This window comes from Moschus berezovskii, chromosome 22 (genome assembly GCF_049115385.1).
Source record: "Moschus berezovskii isolate FMDL1 chromosome 22, NW_MosBer_1.0, whole genome shotgun sequence".
Lineage (NCBI taxonomy): Eukaryota > Metazoa > Chordata > Mammalia > Artiodactyla > Moschidae > Moschus > Moschus berezovskii.
The window spans coordinates 39,497,204-39,523,747 of record NC_142481.1 but is presented as its reverse complement, the minus strand read 5'-3'; the positions used below and the strand labels follow the sequence as shown (position 1 = coordinate 39,523,747).

Below are 26,544 nucleotides of genomic sequence, written 5' to 3'. Positions count from 1 at the left end.
CTACCCACTCCAGTATTTCTTGCCTAGAGAATTCCATGGACAGAGGAGCTTGACGGGCTACTGTCCATGGGGTCTCAAAGAGTCGGACACGCCTGAGCGACGAACACACATTCAAGGCATATTTATTGAATAAGCCCTTGGAGTGGGGTAGATAGATGTGTAGGCTGCAAGTTGGGCAGCTTGGTTGTGGTGCTAGAATGAGAAGCCCCAAGGGTGCGATGGCTCAAACACCGCCACTGTAGACCCGTAGCTGAGTTGAATCCAATGCTGGTAAGTTTCAGCAGGAAAATGGCAGGACCCCACCCGCGAGACCCAAGTTCAGCCTCAGCAGCGCTTGCGGCCCGACCGCGCAGCTGCAGAACTCAGTGGGCGGGCCTGCGCAGCCGCAGGACGAGCTTGCGGCCTGGGGTCCGAGTCAAGTCCGCATCAGTTTCCCGCCGGGCCTGCTGCGGCCAGACCCGGTCCGGTCTGCTCTCCGCGCCTCTCAACGCCTCGGTGAGGCGGGGTCCGCGGCGCCGGTCTCGGGCCACCAGCCCTCTTCTCTTGAACCGCCGCCAACATGCTGCAGCCCGTGTTCACCCTGAAACTGCGCCACAAAATCAACCCCCGCATGGTGGCCGTAGGGCGCTACGACGGGACTCACCCGTGCCTGGCGGCCGCTACCCAAGCGGGCAAGGTAACCGCTCCCACCCGTCCCCACCCGCACGGAGCCCGGGCGCCTAGAGACCCCACGACCTCCGCGGGCGCGTCCTGGCAGTCCCGCCGCTCATTCTCAGACCCCGCCCCCAGCCAGGGTTGCCAGGCAACGGGTCGGCAGTCTGGCCAGCCCTCCTTTCTGCGCAGAAATCCTGAATAACAAAGCGGAACGGCCCTTCCGAGCAGTTAGCTTGTCTTCAGGCTCTTAGACTCGGATGATGTTGGAGTCTCTTTACAGATAGGGAGCATAGGGAAGAGAAGTCCCCTTCAGGGAAGGCCTTGGTCAGGGTTAGCAGTAATGGAGGACCCCAGATTCAAGCCCAGAGCCTCTGCCCTTCGCTGGGAACCTCCTACCATCTCAGACTGCCTCTCAGAGCCAAACAACTCTACGGCAGGAAAAAAAAAAAAATAGATACCTCTAACTTAAATGATTCAAATTGCTCTTTTGATCTTTATCCATGTACATTCATGTCTCTTCCTGTAATTTATTCACTAAGTACCTATTAGGGGCTTACTGTGTAGCCGGTGCTGTGCAAAGTGTGGGCGTCGTGGAGACGAAAAAGATACGGTCATTCAATGTCTCACCAGACTTACTGAACACCTTCTTTGTACTAGATCTTGGGGATTCAGAGATAAACCTGGAGTCCGTATTTCAGAAAGCTTCTGGTCCAGAAGGACAACAGACAGGGCAAATCAGGGCACTGTGTGCTGATGGAGGAATGCCCAAAAAACATGGAATACAGTGACGCCGAGCTTAATGACTGCTAACAGTCACAAAGCCTTATTACATTAATTATCTCAGCGTCCTTGCTAAATTGCCAACCGCTGTAGCGTAGCACAGGTGTGGTAGATCCTGGCTTTGGTACCTACTGATTTCATGACCTTGGGCAAGGTGCTTAATAGTATCTACCACGTAGAGTTGTTAAGAGGATTAAGTAAGTTACTATGTGTCATGCTCTTGGCATATAGGCAGTGATCACTAATTGTTAGCTGTTATTTTCTTTTTATTACTACCACTTTACTGATTGGAAATAATGGTTTAGAGAGGTTCAAAGCAGTGTTTGAGGTTGCTCAACTGGAAAGCAGTAGAAATAAGATTAGAGTGCCTGTTCTCTGACCCAGCATGGATTTAACAAGTTGACATTTATATAATGATTTATAGTTTTCAAGACACTTCCACCTCCAATATATATTTTCTCATTTGCTCTGCCTTGGGATACATCAATTAAAAAGTAGTGATTCATTTCAATTAAGTTGTGTAATGGAGGAAAACACTTAGCACAGAGCCTGGCACATAATAATGTTAGCTGTAATAATGTGAGGAGGCACTGACAAATACCAGAAAGAAATTCGTATTGGTTTGAGAGTCCCTTGGACTGCAAGGAGATCCAACCAGTCCATTCTAAAGGAGATCAATCCTGGGTGTTCACTGGAAGGACTGATGCTAAAACTGAAACTCCAATACTTTGGCCACCTCATGCGAAGAGTTGACTCACTGGAAAAGACTCTGATGCTGGGAGTGATTGGGGGAGGGAGGAGAAGGGGACAACAGAGAATGAGATGGCTGGATGGCATCACCGACTCTGTGGACATGAGTTTGAGTGAACTCCGGGAGTTGGTGATGGACAGGGAGGCCTGGCGTGCTGTGATTCATGGGGTCACAAAGAGTCGGACACGACTGAGCGACTGAACTGAACTGAACACAGCAGCTACATAAATGGGCTGAAAAGTTCCCATTGATACTAGCTCAGCCCTGAGTTTATTGAGGGCTCGCTGTGTGCTGGGCACTGTTCTTAATTCTGCAGTTACAAGGGTGAATGTGACAGACAAGTCTTACTGGTTTTATTCCCAGGTGGCACTAGTGGTAAAGAACCTGCCAGCCAGTGCAGGAGACACAGGAGACATGGGTTCGATTCCTGGGTCAGGAAGAGCCACTGGAGAAGGATGGGGGAACCCACTCCAGTATTCTTGCTTGGGAAATCCCATGGACAGAGGAGCCTGGCCGGCTATGGTCCATGGGGCTGCGAAGAGTTGGACACGACTGAGCGCTTAACACTTCTGTCCACCCCCTTGGCGGTTACATTTGAGAGAAGGAGCCAGACAGTTAACAGATACACACAGTCTGCAGAGGGGTAATGGCTGTTTTAGACAGGGTGATCAGGTAGGCTTCTGATAGGATAACTGTGGATCAAAGGTTTGAAGGAAATGAAACAAGCCTTGCAGATGGAGTTAAGTGTATCAGCAAGTACATATGGGCTTTGAGGTAGAGGGTATACTTGGTGTGTTCCAGAAACACAGGAAGGCTTCTGGGACTGGAATGGATTGAGGGAAGCAGTGAGGTGGCCAGTAGCTGGATCATATAGGGCCTCATAGGCCACAGCAGAGACCTTGGCTTTTGAAAAAGTGGGTGATTGGGATTTGGTTTATGTTTTAGATGAAGGATTACTGGGTGGTACTGCAACAGAGATGCAGGGAGTGGGAGCAGATTTCTCTGGAAACCCTTTCATTAGAATGTGACCTAGAGAGGGAGGCAGGGACACCTTATTCTAAGTCTGTTTCTGAAGACGGGGGAAAAAGGGAGAGATGGAAGTTCCTATGTTCTCTCTAATCAGATACTTTATATTCAGAACTTCAAAAACAGATCTGAGAAGTTCTTACCTGATCTGTAGACTTAAAAAAAAAATTGGCACCATTTTATGATCCAAACAACACACAAAAATATAATTTCCTTTAAAAACAAGTGTCTCTGGTAAGGCTGAAGCCCTCCTTGACTGTGGGGGCCCATATCTTTAGAAACAGGATTTTGTCATTTTCTGTGGGACTCTTTGTGAAGGTGGGGCTGACTTATTGGGATCTGGTCTCTGCACCTGAGCAAGGATATTTTGAAAAGGGGTTTCTTGTAGGATGAACATTAGTTCATCTGGGGACATGTTTCCTCTCACCATGGAATATATATTGCAGCAGCACCCCCTCAGCTAGAACAAATGTGTAAACCACAGCCAGTTCTTTGGCTTGAAGGCACTGTGTGTGTGTGTGTGTGCGCGCGCGTGCATGCATGCATGTGCGCCTGTGTGCTCAGTGGCTGACTCTCTGTGACCCCATGGACTGTAGCCCATCAGGCTCCTCTGTCCATGGAATTTTCTAGGAAAGAATACTGGAGTGGGTTGGCAGTTCCTCCTCCAGGGGATCTTCCCGACCCAGGGATAGAACTCTAGTCTCTTGGGTCTCCTGTGTTGGCAGGCAGATTCTTTACCCCTGAGCCAGCAGGGAAGCCCTGGATAAAGGCACTGGGAGTGACTGAGCCTGTGGGCCAGATGAGTCTCCTGGGCACTGATTGCTGTGTGTAGAAAACAGTGGGAGGGGATCAGGGTGGAACAAGACGCCTGGGACTCTGGCAGTAAACCTCAAACTCCTTTCATCCCAATAACAATGAACGTGAAGTCCACAGGTTATTTTTCTTCCTGCTCTTTTTCAGCCTATCTAATTACTAGAAGACTCTGTAAGAATTCTTTTGTTCAGAACTATTATAAAAGGAAGTAAAATATGGCTGGAGATTACTGGAGCCTGACACCAGGCTTGTGTCTTACTCCTGTCACTTATCAGTGGTGAGACCTTGGGAAAGGAAAGGCCGTAACCCCTCTGACCTCTTCTGTATATCCGGAGGACCAAATGCAGTAACATTTATAAAGGCATACAAATGAGGACGTGAACACAATATTCAGTAGCTACACACCTTTTCTGTAGGTTTCTCACCAATCTTTTTTTAAAATTTCTTTTTAATTGGAGGATAAGTGCTTTCCAAGGTTGTGTTAGTTTGAATCAGCCACCATGTATTCGTATATCCCCTCCTTCTTGAGCCTCCCTTCCACTCCCCACCTCACTCCATCCCACACCTCTGGGTTGTCACCGAGCACCGCTTCAGCTTGTGGTGTTGTACAGCGCCTTTCCGCTAGCTGTCTGTTTTACGTACGGTATGGCAAGCCACTCCAGTACTCTTGCCTAGAAAATCCCATGGATGGAGGAACCTGGTAGGCTGCAGTCCATGGGGTCCCTTAGGGTCGGACACGACTGAGCAACTTCACTTTCACTTTTCACTCTCACACATTGGAGAAGGAAATGGCAACCCACTCCAGTGTTCTTGCCTGGAGAATCCCAGGGATGGGGGAGCCTGGTGGGCTTCCGTCTATGGGGTCACACAGAGTCGGACACGACTGAAGTGACTTAGCAGCAGCAATGTGTGTCTTTCAGTGCTGCTCTCTCAATTCATCCCCCCTTCTCCTTCCCCTAGTGTGTTCTCTGTGTCTGCGTCTCTGTCCCTGCCCTGCAAGTAGATTCATCAATTCCGTTTTTCTAGTTTCCATATGTATGTGTTAATATATATGTTTTTCTGACTTACTTCACACCGTATGACAGACTCTAGGTTCATCCATCTCAGTTCAACTGACTTAAAATTCGTTCCTTTTTTATAGCTGAGTAGTATTCCATTGTATATGTGCACTGCAACTTCTTTATCCAGTCATCTGTTAATGGACATCTAAGTCTACTAAGTCTTGTAAAAATTATCTTTTGTTGAACAGGTTACCTTGTTTAGATAATAATTTAAAATTAATCATGCTTGGGTGTAAAACCGAGTCCCCTAAAACTGAGTTCCTCTACTGAGTTTATGATTAACTTCTCTAACGAGAACTCTTTATTTCCTTTCTTGTTCCACACCCTCAGGCTTGAGGGGTATCAGAGAAAAGGGGAGACTGTAACCAAGCTGGACCCTAGTGGGACAGCCCCCTCCCAACCAACCTTGTCCTCTACTTCTTGTTTGTTGAAAAGCTTTAGTCTCCCAGGCCTCCCTCGAGTCTCAGAAGGCTGGCTCAAGTGTTAATGTTTAGAACTGTGAAGGTGTAGAAAGGAGCGGTTGAGCTGGGAAACTGGCAACAATTTGAATGACAGAATTACCAAACTCCCAGTTCCCTGAAAACTGTGAGGGTCCGACACACATGCCTAAGTTGTTTCTACAGGAAGCAGACCCCTACCAGTTGAAAACTGCTGATCATGAGCATATAGACCCCAGACTGGGTTGAAACCAGAAAACAGGTGAGGCTTGAAACCTCCCCTTGATGCCAACCAATCCAAGAGTCGTGGGCAAGCTGCTTGCATGCCCTGCAGCCCCCTCCCCCCAACACTGCCTTTAAGACTTTTCTCTCCTATCTGGCAACTTGGAGACGGTCTTAGGATGTTAGTCCACCTTCTTCCCAGGTTGCTGGCCTCTTGAATCAAGCAAAATTTCCTTTCCCACCAACACTTGTCTCTCGGGTATTGGCCTTTTGAGTGGCGAGCAACCAGACCGGCCTTGCCGGGTTACAGATTTACACCAAAGGGTTGAAGTGCTCATTTAAAATTAGAAAATTTTCTCAGAGCAACTAAGCCCGTGAACCACAGTTGTTGAGCCTGTGCTCTCGAGCCTGGGAGCTGCAACTGCTGAAGCCCATGTGCCCGTGCTGCACAACAAGAGAGGCCACCACAAGGAGAAGCCTGTGCACTGCAGCTAGAGAGCAGCCCCCATTCACTGCAACTAGAGAAAAAGCCTGCTCACAGCAACAGAGACTCAGCACAGCCAAAAATAAATAAGTAAAATAAAATTAGCAAATTTTAGAACTAGATTGGGGCCTAAGGGATCTCTAGTTTCTCATCCTTTTTTTTTATATTGCCTCTTATATTGCTTTTTTTTTTTTTCCAGAAAATGAAAATTTCCCTAATAAAATTTCTGTACTGTATATCCGTGGCCTAATGTCTAAGATGCCCCCCACCCCAAACCCAGTTACCCAACTTGGGAGCAACATCACCCCTCTTGAGAATGCTTCTTCTAGTCTAAACCTCCTTTTATATACGAAGCCCAGGAAAATTTAAAGATTTGTAGGGACACTCAGATGATTATATTTGTGATAGTTGAAACTGCTAGATTAATTAACTTGGAGTTAATTCTGTCTACTTGTATAGACTATGAAAGCCTTCAAGAAGCTTGCTTTGTGTGACTCAGTTTGGGATTGTAAGACAGATTTACTACCAATCAGCTTTAAGGGTTAGGAAGTAAATTTGTTAGGTGTTGGGATGAAAGATAATGAAGTGTTTATTACTCAGTTTTCTCTGATTTTTGTGTGTGTGCGCAATCTCGTTGTAACTGATGGTAACCTCCTATAGGTTGACCAGGAAAAGGCTGGTTTGTAAGAATGCTTGAACGTCCTGCCAGTTGGTTGTATGTAAGCTGCCCTGGGAAGTGACAACTAGATCTTGGCCATTTCTTTGGTCTTTACAAGGCTGAGAGCCACTGGATTTCCACAGTTTGAAGTGATTGAAAGCCAGCCATGCACAGAACTGTGGGTGTTTTTAAGTTTTGTGGATGATTAAATCCCTTCTTGTTAACGTTGGTAATCTGTTAATAACCCGAGCCTTTTAATAAAAATATATGTTAATTTTACACTTTTTGACTGTTAAAGGGATGTAATTAACTGTTTTTTCTTTTAGGTTTTTATTCACAACCCTCATGCACGGAGCCAGCATCTCGGTGCACCCAGGCTCCTCCAGAGCCCCCTGGAGTCTGACGTTTCACTTCTTAACATAAACCAGACAGTCAGCTGCCTGACTGCAGGAGTACTGAACCCTGAACTTGGCTATGATGCTCTTTTAGTGGGGACGCAGACCAATCTGTTAGCTTATGACGTCTACAATAATTCAGATTTGTTCTACAGAGAGGCAAGTATACCCTTTTATAACCATAAAACTCCCACTTCCCATTAATGTCCACTGTTTTTTTATTTTTTTTAAAATGCTTGAAAGAGATCAGACATTTACTTGGGTTTATTATGTGGCTGTTGTAGTGTAGTTTAAAAAAAATGCATGTTTTGCCATTTACATCTCCTTGACACTTATTTCATCATGGTTGGTAATCATTTTGTGATGCTCCAGATTATCTTTCAGGAGGTATTATCTGTTGATAGCTTCCCTGGTGGCTCAGTGGTAAGGAACCCACCTGCCAGTACAGGAAGTGTGGGTTCAATCCCTGGGTCAGGAAGATCCCCTGGAGAAGGACATGGCAGCCCACCAGTATTCTTGCCTGGGAAATCCCATGGACACGTTACAGTCCATGGGGTTGCAAAAGAGTTGAAAATGACTTAGCAACTGAAAAACAACAGTGTATCTGTTGATATTTTCATCTGTCAAGATTTGTCATTAAAAATTCAGCCAGCAGCCAGAAAGCCAGCAAACAGGTCTCCTGGTGGCTTTGCATTGAAGTTTAGTATAGTAGTTTCCAGGAGAAGCACTTACCATAGCCTGCCATCTACAGGCTACTGCAGCTTTAATACTCAGATAATCCATATTTATTATATAAAAATAGAAGCAAAGTAAAAATAATCACCCATAATTTCTTCATTTGGAAATAACATTTAACTCTTGATTGATTTATCCTGACTTTTTACTTAGTATTTGTGAGTGAATTCTTTGTTTACAAAATGGGATCATGATATATACATGTAATCTTAAGATTTATTAAGATATAATTCACATACAGTTCACCTATTTAAAGCATACAGTCCAGTAGTTTTTAGTTTATTCAGAGAATTGTGTAACTAACCTTCACCACAATCAGTTTTAGAACATTTTCATCAAATTGTGCTTATGTATTTTATTCAAGAAGTCTGAGACATTTACTAGTTCCGAATGGTGGGTCTATAAGTGCTTGTAGTTTTAGTACTTAAAATTAAAAACGAGCAGTAGTAAGAGAACTAATTAATCAGTATTAATAGATTTCCATCTAAAGTGGTTAAAATAGATTACAAAAGTTTGGGTGTTTTAAAGGCATAAGTCTGATTCTCTGAGAATTTGGCCTCTAGAACTCGGTGATCCAAGAGAACCTGGGGTTTTAGAGTAGGTTATCATAGCAGGTTAGTGCGAGAGACCAAGGGCCTGAGTTTATCCTGAGTCAGTGCTCATCCTTGCCTATCCCTGATGGACAGCTCTGGCCTGCCTCTCAGGAGACCAGGTAGCTTCTCAGAAATGATGACAGAAGCCTTTGAGTTTCCAAATAAAAAGAAGGATGTGTGTTACCTCCAGTGTGCCTGTGCAGCATTGTGTTTGAGGGTTTGTCTTTTTTGTTTTTCTTTTTAGGTAGCAGATGGGGCCAATGCAATTGTGCTGGGGACGCTGGGAGACATTACCTCTCCTCTTGCAATTATTGGTGGAAATTGTGCTCTGCAGGGTTTCAATCATGAAGGAAATGATCTCTTTTGGACAGTATGAAGAACAAAATACTCTCTGTAGTACTCTTAAATATTTTTACTTTTTAAATGTTCTTTAGGTCTTGTTTGCTTGTTTTTTTAAGCACTGACAGTAATGAATAATGGAAACAAAATAAACCAGTACTTATAATTTTATACATTTAAAAAAGGATATGAGTAATGTAAATTTTGAATTCGTGGTTTATTTTGTCCTGTCTTTTCATGTAGCTCCTATGTTCGGATTAAGTGAAAAGAAATGGCATAGTAATGACTTGGATTTTATTTTCAGGTTACTGGAGATAACGTTCATTCCTTGGCCTTGTGTGACTTTGATGGTGATGGGAAGAAAGAGGTATGTGGGGGAGGGGATCCTTCTCTTGTGTGTACTTCTCAGCTGAGTACATACATTTCCCCAGGACAGTGACCTTAGTGTTGAGAGAAGTTAGCTTCTCATGGTTGATTTTGCTGTTCTATTGCCTGAATGATGAACTGATTGGCCTCATTTGTCTTCCTCCTCTCTTTTGAACAGTAATTCATTTGGGTTTGTCAAATACAGAGATCAAGACCATATTTAAAGACACCTGATGGGGGAGAGAGAAGAATAGTTGTTGGGATCACAGTCACATTCACAGTCTTATAACTTGATTCCAGTGTTTTAAAATCATATTAGTACCTAGTTCTCAGTTTTCGCCAACTTTTTCAGGAATCTGGAAGTTTTAGAGATTGGCTTTTAGCTTTTTAAATTACTCTAACGGTTTCTCTAGAAGTTAACCTCTTGAGCAGTCAGTGAAGTACTGGGTTGGACATTGACTGACCCTCCGATTGTCTGCAGATACTGGGCTCTGGCTTTTGAAGCAGGGCTTCCACCTGCGGGCAGACAGACGCTGAGCCAGGGAGCATTTTCAGGTGCCTGGTGAAAGAACTTGTTCTGGTAGGAGGTGCCCACGTGGCAGGATCTGTAGTAACCACTGTTTCTTCACTGACCAATTCATGACCTTCTCATTGGAAGGAACCTTTCTGAGCATCCATCACCGAGAAGTTGGAATTCCTGGGTGGCTCCCGCAGCATACACAGTATCATGCAATTTTTTTGTTTTATTTATAGAAATTTGGCTGTCTTCACTTATTGAACTAAATATACCTGATTTTATTTTTTTCCTTTCAGCTTCTTGTTGGATCTGAGGATTTTGATATCCGCGTTTTCAAAGAAGATGAGATTGTGGCAGAAATGACAGAAACAGAGGTAAGCACCACCTCAGAATTAAAACTTTGACAGATTAGCATAGTTAAGTGTAGCATAAAGCGGGAGTGCTGGGACATCGCTCCACCCAGTTTTATGGTAAAGACTGTGGGGATTAAACATAGCAGTACATTACAGAGAAAGAAGCCTTTAAATATCCTTTATCGAGACACATTTTGACTCTGCTCGCTAATGACCCAGAGGGATGGGGAGGTGGGAGGGAGGCTCTGGAGGGAGGGCATATATGTATACATACAGCTCAGTCACATTGTTGTACAGCAGAGACTAATATAACATTATAAAGCAATTGTACTCCAATGAAGAAAATAAAAAAGATACAGTTTGAAAACACTGATCAGACAAAAATTATGGAGCACAAAAAGGTATTTCTTTTAGTGAGCTATTACATAATAATAATGGCAACCATTTATTGTGTACCTGATATATGCCAGACACTGTTCTAAGTTATTTACATGAGCTACTCATTTAATCCAACAAGAGCCCAATTATGAGGGAATTAGTAGTTTTCGTTTTACAGATGAGGGAACATGTTACATTTCTTTGTTAAGTTACTCTCAAAAGGTCATGACTATTAAGTGGCATGGTCAGGTCCTCCTCCTGCTTCTCATCATGTGTATTAAATGGGATTGAATATTGGATGAACTGTATATGTGAGGGTTTTAGACTTTTCCTCTTCATTCAAATTAAGTACTTCTTAGGCACATTTCTGTTGGTAAACTTAAAAACTAGATGTCAGAGAACTTGACTAGTTTCTTTGTGATTAGAATTACTCATGTAATTAAAACTGAAATGTTTCTGAAAGAGTTGTCTTTTTTTTTAAACAGTGTCTAAAGATTGCCCTTATCCCTTATGGTTTGGTATTCTTAGGATATTTATTTGCTGCTGGTTTTCCAGGATTGGGCAAGATGGACACCAAAAAGATAATTAGGATATTCTAAATTAAGGAAGGAGATGGAAATAAAGGAGCATTGGCTTGTGAACCTGTAAATGGACAGAAAAGAAAAACAACCGAAGGAAGTCTTAGAGATCAAATGGTGGGATTGTGCGGAATTGAATCAGCTGGTGTTTGGGAGGCTGTATCAGAAAAGATCAGGGCAGCAGCCTGAGAGCTCACCTCGGGATGAGAACTCATCCTTGCTTCTCTTCGCTTACAAAAGCTATTTAGGAACATCAGGCTTCTGTTCCCCTGCCTGCAAAAGGGAGACCCAAAAGCAAAATGTGCATATTGATATATAAAGTGTTATCAGTGACTTTGAAGGGTTTACTCTTACTATGCACTTCCTCGTGGCTCAGATGGTAAAGTGTCTGCCTGCAATGCGGGAGACCTGGATTTGATCCCAGGGTCGGGAAGATCCTCTGGAGAAGGCAATGGCAACCCACTCCAGTACTCTTGCCTGGAAAATCCTGTGGACGGAGGAGCGTCGTAGGCTACAGTCCATGAGGTTGCAGAGAGTTGGACACAACTGAGCGACTTCATTGCACTTCTTCACTTTTACTACAGGTTTTTACTTAATCTGACTCCACTTCTTGTGTACTCACATTTTTTATGGTTGTAGGCTCAGAGGTTAAAGCGTCTGCCTCCAATGCGGGAGACCCGGGTTTGATCCCTGGGTCGGGAAGATCCCCTGGAGAAGGAAACGGTAACCCACTCCAGTATTCTTGCCTGGAGAATCCCATGGACGGAGAAGCCTGGTAGGCTACAGTCCATGGGGTCGCATAGAGTTGGACACGACTGAGCAACGGAATGGAACGGAATGGAAGCTGATAGTTGTGGTAGAGGCAAATGGAGGGGAGAAGCGAGTGCCAGCAGCAGTGCATAGCTGCAGATGTGTGTCCATATGGGGGTTTTGTGTGCCTGTATGTGTTTCCTGTCCGCTTTTCCAGAGAGATGGTCCTTAGCTTTCAGTAGATTGTTGAAGGGGATTGCCAGCTTGAGAATTACCTGTAGGTGCTGGGTTCTGCATTACTGTTTCCCTTTCACTTAAATTCATAGTAAATCTTCTCCCATTTGCGGAATCATTGAGGTTTTGTTGGATTTCTGTTGATTGTCAATACTGGATGCGAGGGGAGTATATTCTGGGAAACACCTTTTTCCTAAATCCTAGAAAAGGACAGGAGAGCATGAGGAATTTGACGTGCCTGGTGATCCTCTGATCCACAAAAGAAGACCTTATAAAGGACTAAGGGACCTAGGGAAACTGGGGCTAAATTTAGGAAAATGTGGACTTTATAAGATTGTTCATTTCAGGGCCGTTTTCTTGTCCTCTTGGTTTGATTTTGCTCTTTGTTCAAATGTGTTTTTGCATATCAGCAAAATTATGAACAGTACTGCCAAAAGAATGCCTTGAGCTAAATAATTCTGGAGTCCCACATGGCACTTTGTATTCAGAGTCAAGTGAAGTGGGTGGCTTTATAGAAAAGCTGTAGGTGTAGAAGAAATTACATAACTATTCTCTGCTTTATACAGTTTATTTCTTATTATCTCTGACATTAGTCAGAAAGTAGATCTGCAGGGTCATAGATATCTTTAAACTTTGGTTTTAACTTTTAAGGATAATTTTGTTCAGTATCTAAAATTGTAGATTTGGTAAATTGTAAGTAACTGTAAATTCTCTTAAGTGTGTTAAATCCTCCTAACAGTCCTGTTAATACTCCAGTATAACATATGCACTCTGTATGTTGTTAGATATGTACAAATCTATGGTATTCTGGGGTTTTGCTTTTTAAGGATTATGTTTTCTTCTAGCAAACAGTAAATTATACCTTGGAAAAGTATACTCTTAAAAGATATTTAATTGTGGATTTTTTAAGTCCTTTTACAATTTAGATTGTAGGATATTGTAAGTTAAGGAAATTGAAATAATCATTAAAATATTTTGAGCTAGTGTGTATAACATCAATTTTACATATTCCAGATCTTGTGTACATAGTTTATTTCCTCCTTAATTCCTCGATTTTATTATTTTAAAAAATAATTTGTTGAAATTTGCTACATATGCTTGATCTAAAACAGTCAACTTTGTGAGTTTAATTCTCATGATCCAAATCTGAAATAGAGGCCATGGACCATAGAGAAGAACACATTCCCCACTAATGGATTGGAAGTGCATTTAAACCTAATTTTAACACACTTGTAGCAAGGTATGCAGTTTTGTAAAGTCATTTTGCACTGAATTGAGCCTTAACGAACTTTATCTTTTTCATTATTTTTTGCAGATCATCACCTCTCTCTGCCCCATGTATGGCAGTCGATTTGGTTATGCCCTTTCCAATGGCACCGTTGGGGTTTATGACAAAACAGCCCGATACTGGAGAATTAAAGTTCGTATGATACAACCTCTGATACTCAGGGATTTTATACTTATTGAGAGACTTCTATACTAATTATTGAAATTCCTTTTCAGTCCAAGAATCATGCCATGAGTATTCATGCTTTTGACCTTAACTCTGATGGAGTGTGTGAACTGATAACTGGTTGGTCCAATGGGAAGGTAAGTTTAAATAGCAGTGTTCAAGTATAATTTAAAGTAATAACTATCTGAGATATATTGGCTGTATGACTCCGAACAGTAACACGAGAATATGCACTTGAGTTCCTTGGCTGTGCTTTCAAATTTAACTTCATAATCTTCCTAGATTTTTTCTTCCTGCTCTGGTTATCAGCACTGCAGAGTGAGTGAGTGTCCCTTTGGTTTATAAGCCATATTTGGGGGAAGAGCTCCAGGAAGGTCTAAATCCCTTCTTTGAAGGGATGGGGATCAATTTAATCAAGTTGATCATAGGCATGCTGCTGCTAAGTCACTTCAGTCGTGTCTGACTCTGTGCGACCCCATAGCTGGCAGCCCAGCAGGCTCCCCCATCCCTGGGATTCTCCAGGCAAGAACACTGGAGTGGGTTGCCATTTCCCGAACATAGGCATGGGCAAGTTAAAAAAAAGGATTTTTAGTAAGCTCGTAGTGAACTGTGGGAGAAGGCAGTGGCACCCCACTCCAGTACTCTTGCCTGGAAAATCCCATGGATGGAGGAGCCTGGTAGGCTGCAGTCCATGGGGTCACGACTGAGCGACTTCACTTTCACTTTTCGCTTTCATGCATTGGAGAAGGAAATGGCAACCCACTCCAGTGTTCTTGCCTGGAGAATCCCAGGGACAGGGGAGCCTGGTGGGCTGCCATCTGTGGGGTCACACAGAGTCGGACACGACTGAAGCGATTTAGCAGCAGCAGCAGTGAACTGTGCATGTAGCTCTTTTCTAGTAAATCTTCAAGTTTGACTAAAATCTTAGAATTAGTGGCAAGAGTTATGTTATCATTGTTTTCCAAGGTATAACTTCAAACTAGGATTTTTTTTTTTTGCTTCTTTCCTTTTTTAACTTCAAATCAGAACTTTGTACAGTCTCTTGGCAAGTCAGGATTGTCTTGTTAGAAACTGCCAAAGGAGCTGCCAGATCTCCATGGATACCATTTGCCCTAGCTCTTTCATCTGTCAGTGCTGATTGCCTGAAGGAGATCAGCTAGTTCTAGCTTTTCTTCTTTGATTTTTCTTCACTTTTGGCCAGTGTCTTGTAACCTTCCTTTGGTGCTGTGTAAAGAACAGATTCTAAAAAACTGTTATGTTGGTTCCTACTTCTCCACTTGGTTTTGTTTTTGGTATTGGTGTTAAAAATTAGAAACGAAGACTGTGTAGTTGCTTATTAAGAAACTTGAAAACCCATAAAAGGGGACCCTGTTCTGGGGGAATATAAATTATTATGATTGATCCAAGAATTAGAAAACTACTTAAGAAGTTATCAAAAGCAACTTTCAGATCTGACTATAAACCTTGAAGTCTGTCTAGTTAAATGCTCTCAAAATTTTAAGAAATTTCTATTACATAATCATAATTTGTATGTTCTAAGCCATACAAAAGACGAGCAAACTGTACAGTTCATTATGTAAGTGGAACAATTGGTATCTGCACTCAACAGAAACAACATTAAAAGGAACATAGATCCACCGGGTGAACACAGGTGCAAAATTACTTAATTTAAATGCAACTGGCCAACTAACTTTTTCTTTAGTAGGTCATTTGTTGATTTGGAGGGTCATCTTTTCCATGGCAAAACTTTCATGTTGGATAAAGCAAAAGAATGGAAAATCCACAGAAGTGCAGATTTGTAGCCCTGTTTCTTAGTTAGCAAGTTAACCCTCTTATTTGCTAAATATTGTGAAAACGCAGTGCTGAAGGCTATGGAGAAGTTAAAATGAAGCAAGTTCAGTTCAGTCTGAGTTCGAGGCTTCTGTTAATGTGTGAAGAACTCTAGTCAGTACAGGCCATTTCATTGCTTTACTAGCCTTAGCACCCATAATTTTCAGGCTGACCTGATGTTGTTATTAAGAGCATGGTATTGTCCAGCCAAGGGGTAGGAGCTAGTAGTAAGCTATGACCTAAATTAGTGTGTTTTTCACTGAAAAACTTTGCCCAGAAGGCTGTTTATGAAAAGACAAAAATAGTGGTCACTGAGATGCTTTCTCTGTTAGATTTTCTGTAGCTAGCCTTTTATCATGGAGAAGGCAATGGCACCCCACTCCAGTACTCTTGTCTGGAAAATCCCATGGACAGAGGAGCCTGGTAGGCTGCAGTCTATGGGGTCACACAGAGTCGGACACGACTGAAGCGACTTAGCAGCAGCAGCAGCAGCCTTTTATCAATAATGCATGTGTTCTTGCTTAGAACAAAAGCTCATTTTAGGTGGTTATCCTTCCGTTGTTTTGCGATGCATTCATTTCTGAAGGGTCAGTGATTTATTTATCTGCCTCCTTTGGGAAGAGGAGATGTGGATGATTATAGGGCTCTCTGCAGTATCTCAGTAGTTCACGTGGCAAAGGGACCTTCAGTTCAGTCGCTCAGTTGTGTCTGACTCTTCGCGACCCCATGAATCACAGCACGCCAGGCCTCCCTGTCCATCACCAACTCCTGGAGTTCACTCAAACTCATGTCCATCAAGTCAGTGATGCCATCCAGCCATCTCATTCTCTGTCGTCCCCATCTCCTCCCGCCCCCAATCCCTCCCAGCATCAGAGTCTTTTCCAGTGAGTCAACTCATTGCATGAGGTGGCCAAAGTACTGGAGTTTCAGTTTTAGCATCAGTCCTTCCAGTGAACACCCAGGATTGATCTCCTCTAGAATCGACTGGTTGGATCTCCTTGCAGTCCAAGGGACTCTCAAGAGTCTTCTCCAGCACCACAGTTCAAATGCATCAATTCTTTGGCAATCAGCTTTCTTCACAGTCCAACTCTCACATCCATACATGACCATGGGAAAAACCATAGCCTTGACTAGACGGACCTTGGTTGGCAAAGTAATGTCTCTGCTTTTTACAGGACTATTCCAGAAGCGTGGATGGTGGGAGACTGGGCTTGCTTGGCATTTTTCAAACTTTAGATATAACTAGGGACTTCCCTGGTGGAACAGTGATTAAGACTCCACATTCCCAATGCAGGGGGCCCAGGTTTGATCCCTGGTCAGGGAACTAGATCCCATGCTGCAGCTAAGAGTTTGATGCCGCAGCTAAGAGACAGTGCAGCCAAATAAATAAAAATTTTAGGTGTAATGTATTTTATATATTTATATATAATAAAAGTAAAATTTGTATGTAGAGCTAATGTGTCTTGTATACCTCTATATGCCAGTCCCTGATATACCTGCTTAACACGTTAACCCTTTTAGACCTTGTTACAACCCTGATGTGTAGATACAGTTATTTTCCTCATGTTCTTATTGTTGATCTCCAAATGAGGAAGCCAAGTCCAGAATGGTTAAAGAGGTTTGCCCAAGATCCTGCAGGTAGTGAGTGGCAAAGCTGGAATTTGAACCTGGGAAGTTTGGACTTTCACACTGTGTTATATATTTTCTGAAAGTACTGTCTCTCAGCCAACCCACTTCTCCAAATGAAATACTAGGCCAGTATGTAAAACAGCTTTTAAGAAAAAACAGAGCTGAGTGAGGTCCCTTGGCCCCCTGGTTATAGATAGGTATTGTGAAGCCACAGGGGGGCCCCTTGGAGTACTCATTAAAAAATTATTATTTTTAATTTGGCTGCATTGGGTCTTAGTTGCAGGTTGAGGAATCCTTCGCTGCTGTGTGCAGGCTCTCTAGTTGTGGCAAGAGGGCTTAGTTGCCCAGTGGCACATAGGATCTTAGTTCCCCCACGAGGGATCAAACTCTCATCCCTTGCATTGGAAGGTAGATTCCTAACCACTGAACCACCAGGGAAGTCCCCTCCTTGGAGCCCTCTTAAAAACTTCTAGACTTAAAGCTGGTTGAACTAGAAAATTTTGTGTCATTTTTAAGAACCTATAGCAGTAGCTATTTTCAAGTTCTTGTTCTATTTTTAGGTCGATGCTCGAAGTGACCGGACTGGGGAGGTCATCTTTAAGGACAGCTTTTCATCTGCGATTGCTGGTGTGGTGGAGGGAGATTACCGGATGGATGGCTGCCAGCAGTTAATCTGCTGCTCGGTGGATGGAGAAAGTAAATCGGGATAGGAGAGATCTTTGAGAAGTCAGATTTCTCAGTCTGATTGGGTCAGAATCCTGGGAGATTCACCATAAAGTGTTTGTGTTGATACCCTTTCGTCCTAATAAATTCACCTGAGTTGGGGAAATGAGAACTTAGGTTTTAAGACTAAGTCATTGATGACTTAAAAAGTAATACCTGGCTGTGCTTAGGCCCTCCCTCAGTCCTGTGACTTTTTTTTTTTTTTTTACCCTCCTGTCAGTCCGGGGCTACCTGCCAGGCATGGCTGAGATGAGAGGCAACCTCATGGACACCAGCGTAGAACAGGACCTGATCCGAGAGCTGAGTCAGAAAAAACAGAACCTGTTGCTGGAGCTCCGCAACTATGAGGACAACGCCAAGGTCAGACCCGATGGGACGGGCACGCGGGAGGCTGAGAGGCTGCGAGTGACCAGGAGGATGGGCGGTTGGGAAAGGAGGAGGGTCTCTGCGTCTGGCGAGGCGTGGGCTCCCCCTCCCCGCTGGTGGGCGGGCAGATGGCTTGGCCTTTCTGCCAGTGCAGAATGAAGAGGGCACATATCCTTTAACCCAGAAATCCCACTGCCGGGGAGCTCAGCCAGAGAGAGATTTGCACGACTGTTCAAACACACTGCAGCACTGTTTGTAGCAGGGAACAGTTGGAAGCGATGGTAACTTTTGGTCAGTCGTAGGGAGGGTGGGCTGGGGAATATTAAGCAGCTCAAAACAATGAAGTTACATACACGTGGACTAATGTGGAAGGATGTCTGGTATTATTGAGTGAAGGGAAGGAAGAATAGTGTTTAGAGTATCTTTTTCAACCACAAATAACATAAACATGGACACCTGCAGAGACTCTGGGTCTGGTGGTGTGTGTGGGGGGGTATACGTGTGTACATGTACTTATCTGACTAGCTGGAGGGTGAGCTGGGGAGTAGGATTTTAATTTGTCCTATCTTGTATAACTGTTTGAATTTGCTATACTAAGTGAGTTTCTTTAGTCAGTTAAAACAGAAGCAATACAGAAAAATGTAAAAGCTGGGTGGCTTCCCTGGTGGCTCAGTGGTAAGGACTCCGCTTGCTTATGCAGGAGAAATGGGTTTGATCCCTCGTCGAGAAGATCCTAGTGCTTCGGGGCACTTAAGCCTGAGCGCCACAACTACTGAGCCTGTGCTCTAGAGCCCGGCAGCTGCAAGTACTGAACCCGAGCTCCCTAGAGCCTGTGCTCTGCAACAAGAGAAGCCACTGCAATGAGAAACCTGCACGCCGCAACTAGAGAGTAGCGCCCTCTCGCCACAACTAGAGAAAAAAGCCCACACAGCAACGACGACCCAGCATAGCCAGTAAATAGATAATTTTTTAGAATGTAGAAGGCGTGCTTGGGGGCTGTGGTCCCTAACCACAGGAAGGGATTGAGGGTATTTTCCTTTGGGAAAAGGCCAGTTGAGAGCGAGAGCACTAATGAGGTGAGTTCTCTGACGTTTAAAGACTCAGATGAATATAAGATACAGGGGATCTGTCTTCTGAAGCCAAATAGCTGTATTTAAAATTGACATGAGTTCACTGTTCCGGGGACTGAGCTGGAAGTGGGGGGTTGCGTGTTTTGCAGGCTGAGCTGAGCAGTCCACTGAACGAGGCTGATGGGCATCGGGGCGTGATCCCGGCCAACACCAAGCTCCACACCGCCCTCTCCGTCAACCTGGGGCACGAGGCACAGGCCGCCCATGCTGAGTTGTGCATTTCCACCTCTAATGGTAAGGCGTTACTGACACACGGCTGGTGGTCGTTGGCACCTGTGTCGTCTGAGAGTGGCTCTTGGACTGCTGTCTTCTCTCTTCGCTGCAGACACCATCATCCGAGCAGTGTTGATTTTTGCGGAGGGCATTTTTGCAGGTGAAAGCCACGTGGTGCACCCCAGTGTTCACCACCTTTCCAGCTCCGTCCACATCCCCATCTCACCTCCCAAAGACATCCCCGTGGACCTACACTTGAAAACCTTCGTGGGTTACAGGAGCAGGTGACCCTTTGCACGTCGCGGTTCACGTCCAGGCAGCACTGAGAGGAGAGTAGAATGTGTAGCTTTCCCCTCTTGCCATGGATTCTCTGGGGCCAGAGAAGCCACTTAATGGCTCTTTCCACCCCGGCAAGGTTTCCCATGACTATTTCTCTAATTTGAAATCTTTCCAAAAAATAAATAAAAAGTGTGTAAGTTTGAAATTATTATTTCTGGCTTTAGTCAGATGATTTCCTATTCACAGCAATTCCAAAAGGGCACTTAATGGGTAATTTAGTTTTGGCCACCAAGACTATAGGGGTTTAGGTTCTATTACATGACAGTCATATGTAACCTCAGCCAGTGAAGAAACGCACTGGATTTGTGGAAGATAGAAACCTTTGCACACTCCTTTTTGGGTGTTGTAAACCCTGGGTGTGTGCATGTTTATACACAGACTCACGCCTCTAAATCCCAAACCCCATTACTGTGGGACTTGAACCCTCAATTTTTTTTTTTTGAGGTGGGTGTAGGGGGAGGAGAGTAGACAGAGTTTCTTTAGTGAAACCCTTAAGTAACAGCTTGATGACTCAGTAGTGACCTTACATTTATCTGGGGGGCCTTTCCCTTTGAAATAACATTCCACACAAACAGTTCTCTTCTATTCCGTTGGTTGGCCATAGCACCCAGTTTCACGTGTTTGAGCTGACAAGACAGCTACCCCGATTCTCCATGTATGCGCTCACCAGCCCGGACCCTGCCAGTGAGCCCCTCAGCTACGTCAACTTTATCATCGCAGAACGGGCCCAGAGGGTGAGTGTCTGGCTTTTCTCTTCGCGACCCTTTTGCACTTGAGAATCTTTGACATTATTTCACAGAAAAGGGGAAATTAGATGAGTGTGTTATTTGGTAGCAGTAAATATGACATGAAGGAGTTAGGCTGGAGTTGGATAGTTTACAACAAGTACCAAAAATGTTGCTAAAATAACTTCTCCCATTTTGAAAAAATTATTCAAAAATATTTATCTTGGCTAATCAATTCAGAAATATTTTGAATCGTTAATTCAAAGTTACTTACCTAAGCAGTCCTTCGTCACAGGTGAATTCCTCTCAGTTTCTAACTCCTCTTTTTTTTGTTAGTCTTAGTGGGATTGTCCAGATCTAGTGTTTTAAGAGGGGCCTGCATCAGAGTGGAAAGAGAGTGGCCCTTGGAAATGGGAATATTGTGGGTTTTCAAGTGCTACCCTAACTAAGTAAATTCTTTGGGGTCTTGCGGAATTCCCCTCATTGAGGATAGTATTACCTCACAGGGGGCCCCTGAGGATTACATAATTGGTATAATAGCACTTTGTAAAGTTTAAAGGACTAGTAATATCTGTGGATTTTAACCTTGACTGGACTTTAGACTTCTCAGTGAGGCTTTTTAATCATGGAGATTCTCAGGCCCCTTTCTGGTCTATGAAACTTGAAACTCTACAGGTGGCCCCTTCTAAAATACCTCACAAGTGGATCTTACATGGAACCTGTGTTATAAACCACTGTAAAGTATTACTATTATTTATATTAAGATTTATTCTTTACTTATAGTGTGGATGTTGTCTCTGTGCGTGCAAACTTCATTTAAATGTTTTAAAGGATGGAGTGGAATGATTTTAAGCAGGCTAGAGGCACAGAAGAGCTCTCGTTTAAACAGAATTAGCATCATACTTGAATCGTGTCTATATTGCATATAAGGTTATGTCTAAGTAGGGGACTTCCCCGGTGATCCAGTGGTTAAGACTCTATGCTTCACTCTAGGGGCTCGAGTTCAGTCTGTGGTTGAGGAACTAAGATCCCAAATGCCACACAGTACAGCCAAAAAGTAAAACTAAATAAATAAATAATTAAAAAAATACATATCTGAGTAGCAAATGCATACTCTGGGATCAGATATAATTGTGCATGTTACTTATTACATGTATCAGGTGGGAAAAAGGAGTGTGGATAGTGTTTCCTTGGTGGGGGAAGAGTTGTAATTATTGTTGTTTTTTTTAAACCAAGTAGTAAAACTAGAAAGAAGGGTAACTCTTGACTGTACTTAAAAAATGGAAATTCATTTCACACTCTTCAAGGTTGTTATGTGGCTCAGCCAGAACTTTCTGTTACCAGAGGACACTAACATTCAGAATGCTCCATTTCAAGTGTGTTTCTCATCCCTACGGAATGGTGGCCAGCTGTATATAAAGATAAAACTTAGTGGAGAGGTAATTTTTACTGTCATGGACACAGATTTCTCATGTAAACGTTTATAACACTCAGTGTTAAGCGAGGCGGGTGACACCAATCTCAAGGTTGTAAAACCATGTGTCTCAACCTAGACTGTTAGTGTTATCACTTCTGACACGGGCGTATAATGTAGATTAGCGGTGTTTCTGCCTCTCTCCCCTACTTCCCTTCACCTGTTTGTCACCTAGTTTGGGATTGTTTAGGAATACAGAGGAGAACAAAAGGTTTTCATTGTTTGAATGATTTTGTTGTTCCATTTATAAGGCAAAAGGATTGGTTCTTTTTTTTGGGGGGGGCCTGTTGCTAGAAATGTTATTTTCTTGAGGGCTGGACCTTATTTTTGTTTATCATTGCATATAAACTTATGTTCAATAAATGTGTTGAATATGGGAAAGTTCAGGTACTGTTCCAGCTATCTAAGGATGCTAACTTGTCTTTTTTCCTGTGGATAGATCACTATAAATACTGATGATATCGATTTGGCTGGTGATATCATCCAGTCGATGGCATCGTTTTTTGCTATTGAAGACCTTCAGGTCGAAGCTGATTTCCCTGTCTACTTTGAAGAATTACGAAAGGTGCTAGTTAAGGTGAGGGCACCTGGTGGATGAATTTGTGAGAACACAGTGATCTAATAATGTTTGCATTATTTCTGTTAATTAATGAAACTACAAATGTACATATGTTACATGGTAGTCATGTCTTAAACAACTTTGGAAAATTCTTAAACTAAAAATTGAGCTAGTATTAGAGAGTTCATGAGTTAAAGGATTTCTTTTGTAAAAGTGAGTGATTAGCTTGAGCACCTGCTTTCTGTGCTTGGTTTAGAAGGCTACTTGAAAAATATATATTTTAACATTTTTCTTTGCTAGCCTTTTATCTTATCTGTTGTATATATTTTGCTTTCTGTCTTGGTGCTTTCCCAGATGGCTCAGTGGTAAAGAATCTGCCTGTCAATACAGGACATGAATTTGACCCCTGGGTCAGGGAGATCCCCTGGAGAAGGAAATGGCAACCCACTCCAGCATTCTTGCCTGAAAACGCTCATGGACAGAAGAGCCTGGTGGGCTACAGTCCATGGGGTTGCATAGAGTGAGATGTGACTTATCGACTAAACAACAACAAAGAGCCCAAAATCAAAAGTAAGGCTTGTGATGGGTCCTCAATTATAACATCCCCACCCCAAACCTCTAAAATGTTAATATTTGTGTGGCTTGGGCTCATAATGCCCAAAGATGTGGAAGAGCTTGACACAGAATGTCATTTTGAGTATTTCACTGAAGAGGAGATCAAACAACAGAGGATAGTTAAGATAGAACAAGTGAATGGCAGAAAAAACAGGGCCTTGGTACAGAGAAGATAGTTCCTTCTCAATTTATTTAGTTTTCAGGAAGGTGGTGAGGCCTTTTTAATTCCTGGGTGTTCATGGTTTCCAGGTGGATGAATACCACTCAGTGCATCAGAAGCTCAGTGCTGACATGGCTGATAACTCTAATCTGATCCGTAGTTTGCTGGTCCGAGCTGAAGATGCCCGTCTGATGAGGGACATGTGAGTATGTACCATGGCCAGCATAGGTGCTTTTTCTTGCCAGCTTTATCTCTAGGGCTCCCCATTTTTTTCTCTCTCTGGCTTTTTTTATTTTTAAGGCAAAGAGATGTTGCTGGCCTTAGGCATTTGACTGTGCTTCCCTGGTGGCAGTTAGGCTTCCCTGGTGGCTCAGACGGTAAAGAATCTGCCTGCAATGCAGGAGACCCAGATTCAATTCCTGGGTTGGGAAGATCCCCTGGAGAAGGGAATGGCTACCCCCTCCAATATTCTTGCCTGGGTAATTCCTGGATATCTTCCTGCCAGAGGAACCTGGCAGGTTGCAGTTACGGGGTTGCAAAGAGTCGGACATGACTGAGTGACAAAAATAAAAACTGGAGGGAAGTGACCAACGACCTCTAAAATTCCTTTCTTCTTGATTTATATTTCATTTAGAAACTGTCAGATGTACACAGTTTTTATTTTTTAAAGCCAAGTTAGTTGATATGTAATTTATAATATAAATTTGGGGAAATTTATACAATTGTGTTGCTACTACTGCAATCAAGTACTTCTCCTAACCTCCAGTCCATGACAGCCAATGATCGAGTTTCTCTTCCTATAGTTTTATCTTTCCCAAACTGTCACATAAATGGAATCAAACAATATCAATGGAATCAACCTTTTGAGTCTGGCTTCTTTCAGGTTTCATAATGCCGTTGAGGTTCATTCACGTTGTAAGCTACCAGTAGTTCATTCCATTTTATTACTGAATATTCTATTGTATTGATATCCATACTTGGTCACTATCCCACTGATTAATTGAGATTGTTTCCAGACTTTGGTGATTGAGAATAAAGCTGCTATAAATACTTGCATACAGGTTTTTCGCAGACATGTTTCCATTCTTTTAGGTGAAATGTGTCATAATGTGATTGCTGGGTTGTACAGTAAGTGTGTATTTAGCTTGATAAGAAACTGTCAGTATTATTCTGAAGCTTGGAATATAGCCTGTCACCTTGCTCACTTTTCCCCACCCCTTATATCATGGGCACAATAATTCTTGGTCCCTAAATTCAAACAAACCATGGATTAATAACCAAGGAAGGCCACTTGTCTTCCATTTATTTGGAAGAAACAGAATAGTTCATAGAATATTCTCAGTGTTTTCAAAGCAGACTTTAGCAGTTACCCTGTTTTAATGACAGTACAGCTAAAAATCTGGTTTGATCCTTTATTAAATGTGTCTAAGAAGTTTGCAAATCTTTTCATTTAAGCCTGCCATACTGAGGTCCGGTGATGCTAACCTTCTATTGATGTACACAGGAAAACAATGAAGAATCGCTATATGGAACTCTATGACCTTAATAAAGACTTGCTCAATGGATATAAAATTCGCTGTAACAATCACACAGAACTGTTGGGAAGCCTCAAAGCGGTAAATCAAGCTATTCAAAGAGCAGGTCGTCTGCGTGGTAAGTCTCTTTTTGTAGCACTGCATTTTGTCTTCAATTTCGGGGCGAGAACCATTAAAGATGGTGGTAGTTTCAAGAATTCCTATCAGGGCTTGTATCTATAAAGATACCTTTCACATTCAAGTTGGTGCCATTCACTTGAGTTTAGCCAGCCTACTGTTTGGCTTTAGTTAGTTTGCCAATGTCAGACGGTAAAAACTTTCAGTTCTTTTTTTCTTTTTAAAGGTTTATTTTTGGCGATATAGGGTCTTCATTGCTGTGCTTGGGCCTTCTTCAGTTGTGGCTCCAGGAACCAGCACTGGTCCTAGGTGCAAGGACTTCAGTAGTTGCAGTGCACGGGCTCTAGAGCACAGGCTCAATAGTTGTGGTACACAGGCTTAGTTGTCCCAAGGCATGTGGGATCTTCCCGAACTTGCTGCATCCTCAAAAGAAAAACTGACTGACATATTCCCAAGAGGAAAGCCTTAAATACTCCTATTGGAATCTGCTCTTTTGGGTCAGTGCTTTGACCTCCTTTTAGAAATAATCTTTGCTAAGTGGATATAAGCTTTGATCCTTTTCTGTAAAATTGACTAAGTTTCTAGGTGTAAAATGGTCTCTAAGCTTGGTTTGTGATTAAGGTTCCTCATGAGAATCTTTTTTAGGGAATGGTACAATAAGATAAATTTGTACTATCTAGGACTTCCCTGGTGGTCCAGTGGTTGAGCATCTGCCTGCTGGTGTGGGGTACATGGGTTCCATCCCTGGTCAGGGAAGATTCCACAGGCCGTGGAACAACTAAGTGTGTGCTGCACACTACTGAGCCCAAGCACCCTAGAGTCTGTGCTCTGCAGCATCAGAAGCCACTGCAGTGAGAAACCCATGCACTGCAAATGGAGAGCAGCCCCACTCCTCACAACTTGACAAGCCAGGGTGCAGCAACAGATGCAGTGTAGCCAAAAATAAACAATTTTTTTAAATTAAAAAATTTGTGTTATCTCTTTAACTCTTCTCTACCCTAGTTTTATGTTGTTTTTAAAGATGGTTTCACTTTCAATCATCTTTTGGCTCATGTGGATATGGTGTTTCTTCTCTGACAGTTGGAAAACCAAAGAACCAGGTGATCACTGCTTGTCGGGACGCGATTCGAAGCAACAACATCAACATGCTGTTCCGAATCATGCGGGTGGGGACAGCTTCTTCATAGGAGGGGAGAGACAGGGAACCAGGTTCCTAGAAAAGGTTTCCTCAAACTTCGAGGCTGGTTTGCTTTGGATCACATCCTGGTGAACCCAGGGTGCTGAGAGGAAAAACCACCTTGGTGAGTTGTACCAATGAAAAGACAAAGCATTGCCTCTTAGAAGTGTATTCACTTTCTGTTTTTTTAAAATCAGTTGTACTGTTACTGAGTAATACTGGTTTGTATGGAGGGAAATGAACACTTTTGAAACATTAGGGCTTCAAAGTCCAGTTTTTCTGTATGTATGTAAAGTCAATGTATAGATACATCTTTTCTTGAAATTGTAATTAAACATTATCTACTTTTCCATTAAAACGTAAAGGTGTTGCCCT

The 26,544-nt window shown here is 43.0% G+C and overlaps 1 protein-coding gene across 2 annotated transcripts; it reads left to right on the top strand.

The window, feature by feature from the left end:
- Positions 1-376: 376 nt before the first annotated feature.
- On the top strand, positions 377-26,544 carry BBS2 (Bardet-Biedl syndrome 2). 2 transcript variants are annotated; one of them, XM_055412729.2, is made up of 17 exons: positions 377-676; positions 7,213-7,440; positions 8,854-8,979; positions 9,253-9,315; positions 10,128-10,205; positions 13,440-13,544; positions 13,628-13,714; positions 17,597-17,732; positions 17,980-18,119; positions 19,345-19,489; positions 19,581-19,752; positions 20,412-20,541; positions 21,840-21,971; positions 22,446-22,583; positions 23,430-23,542; positions 24,845-24,993; positions 26,073-26,544. In XM_055412729.2, the coding sequence occupies exons 1-17, from the start codon at positions 560-562 to the stop codon at positions 26,177-26,179; spliced, it is 2,166 nt and encodes a 721-aa protein (XP_055268704.2). In that variant the 5' UTR covers positions 377-559; the 3' UTR covers positions 26,180-26,544. The 2 variants fall into 2 exon arrangements, with proteins under 2 accessions (XP_055268704.2, XP_055268705.2); XM_055412730.2 differs by lacking the exon at positions 8,854-8,979.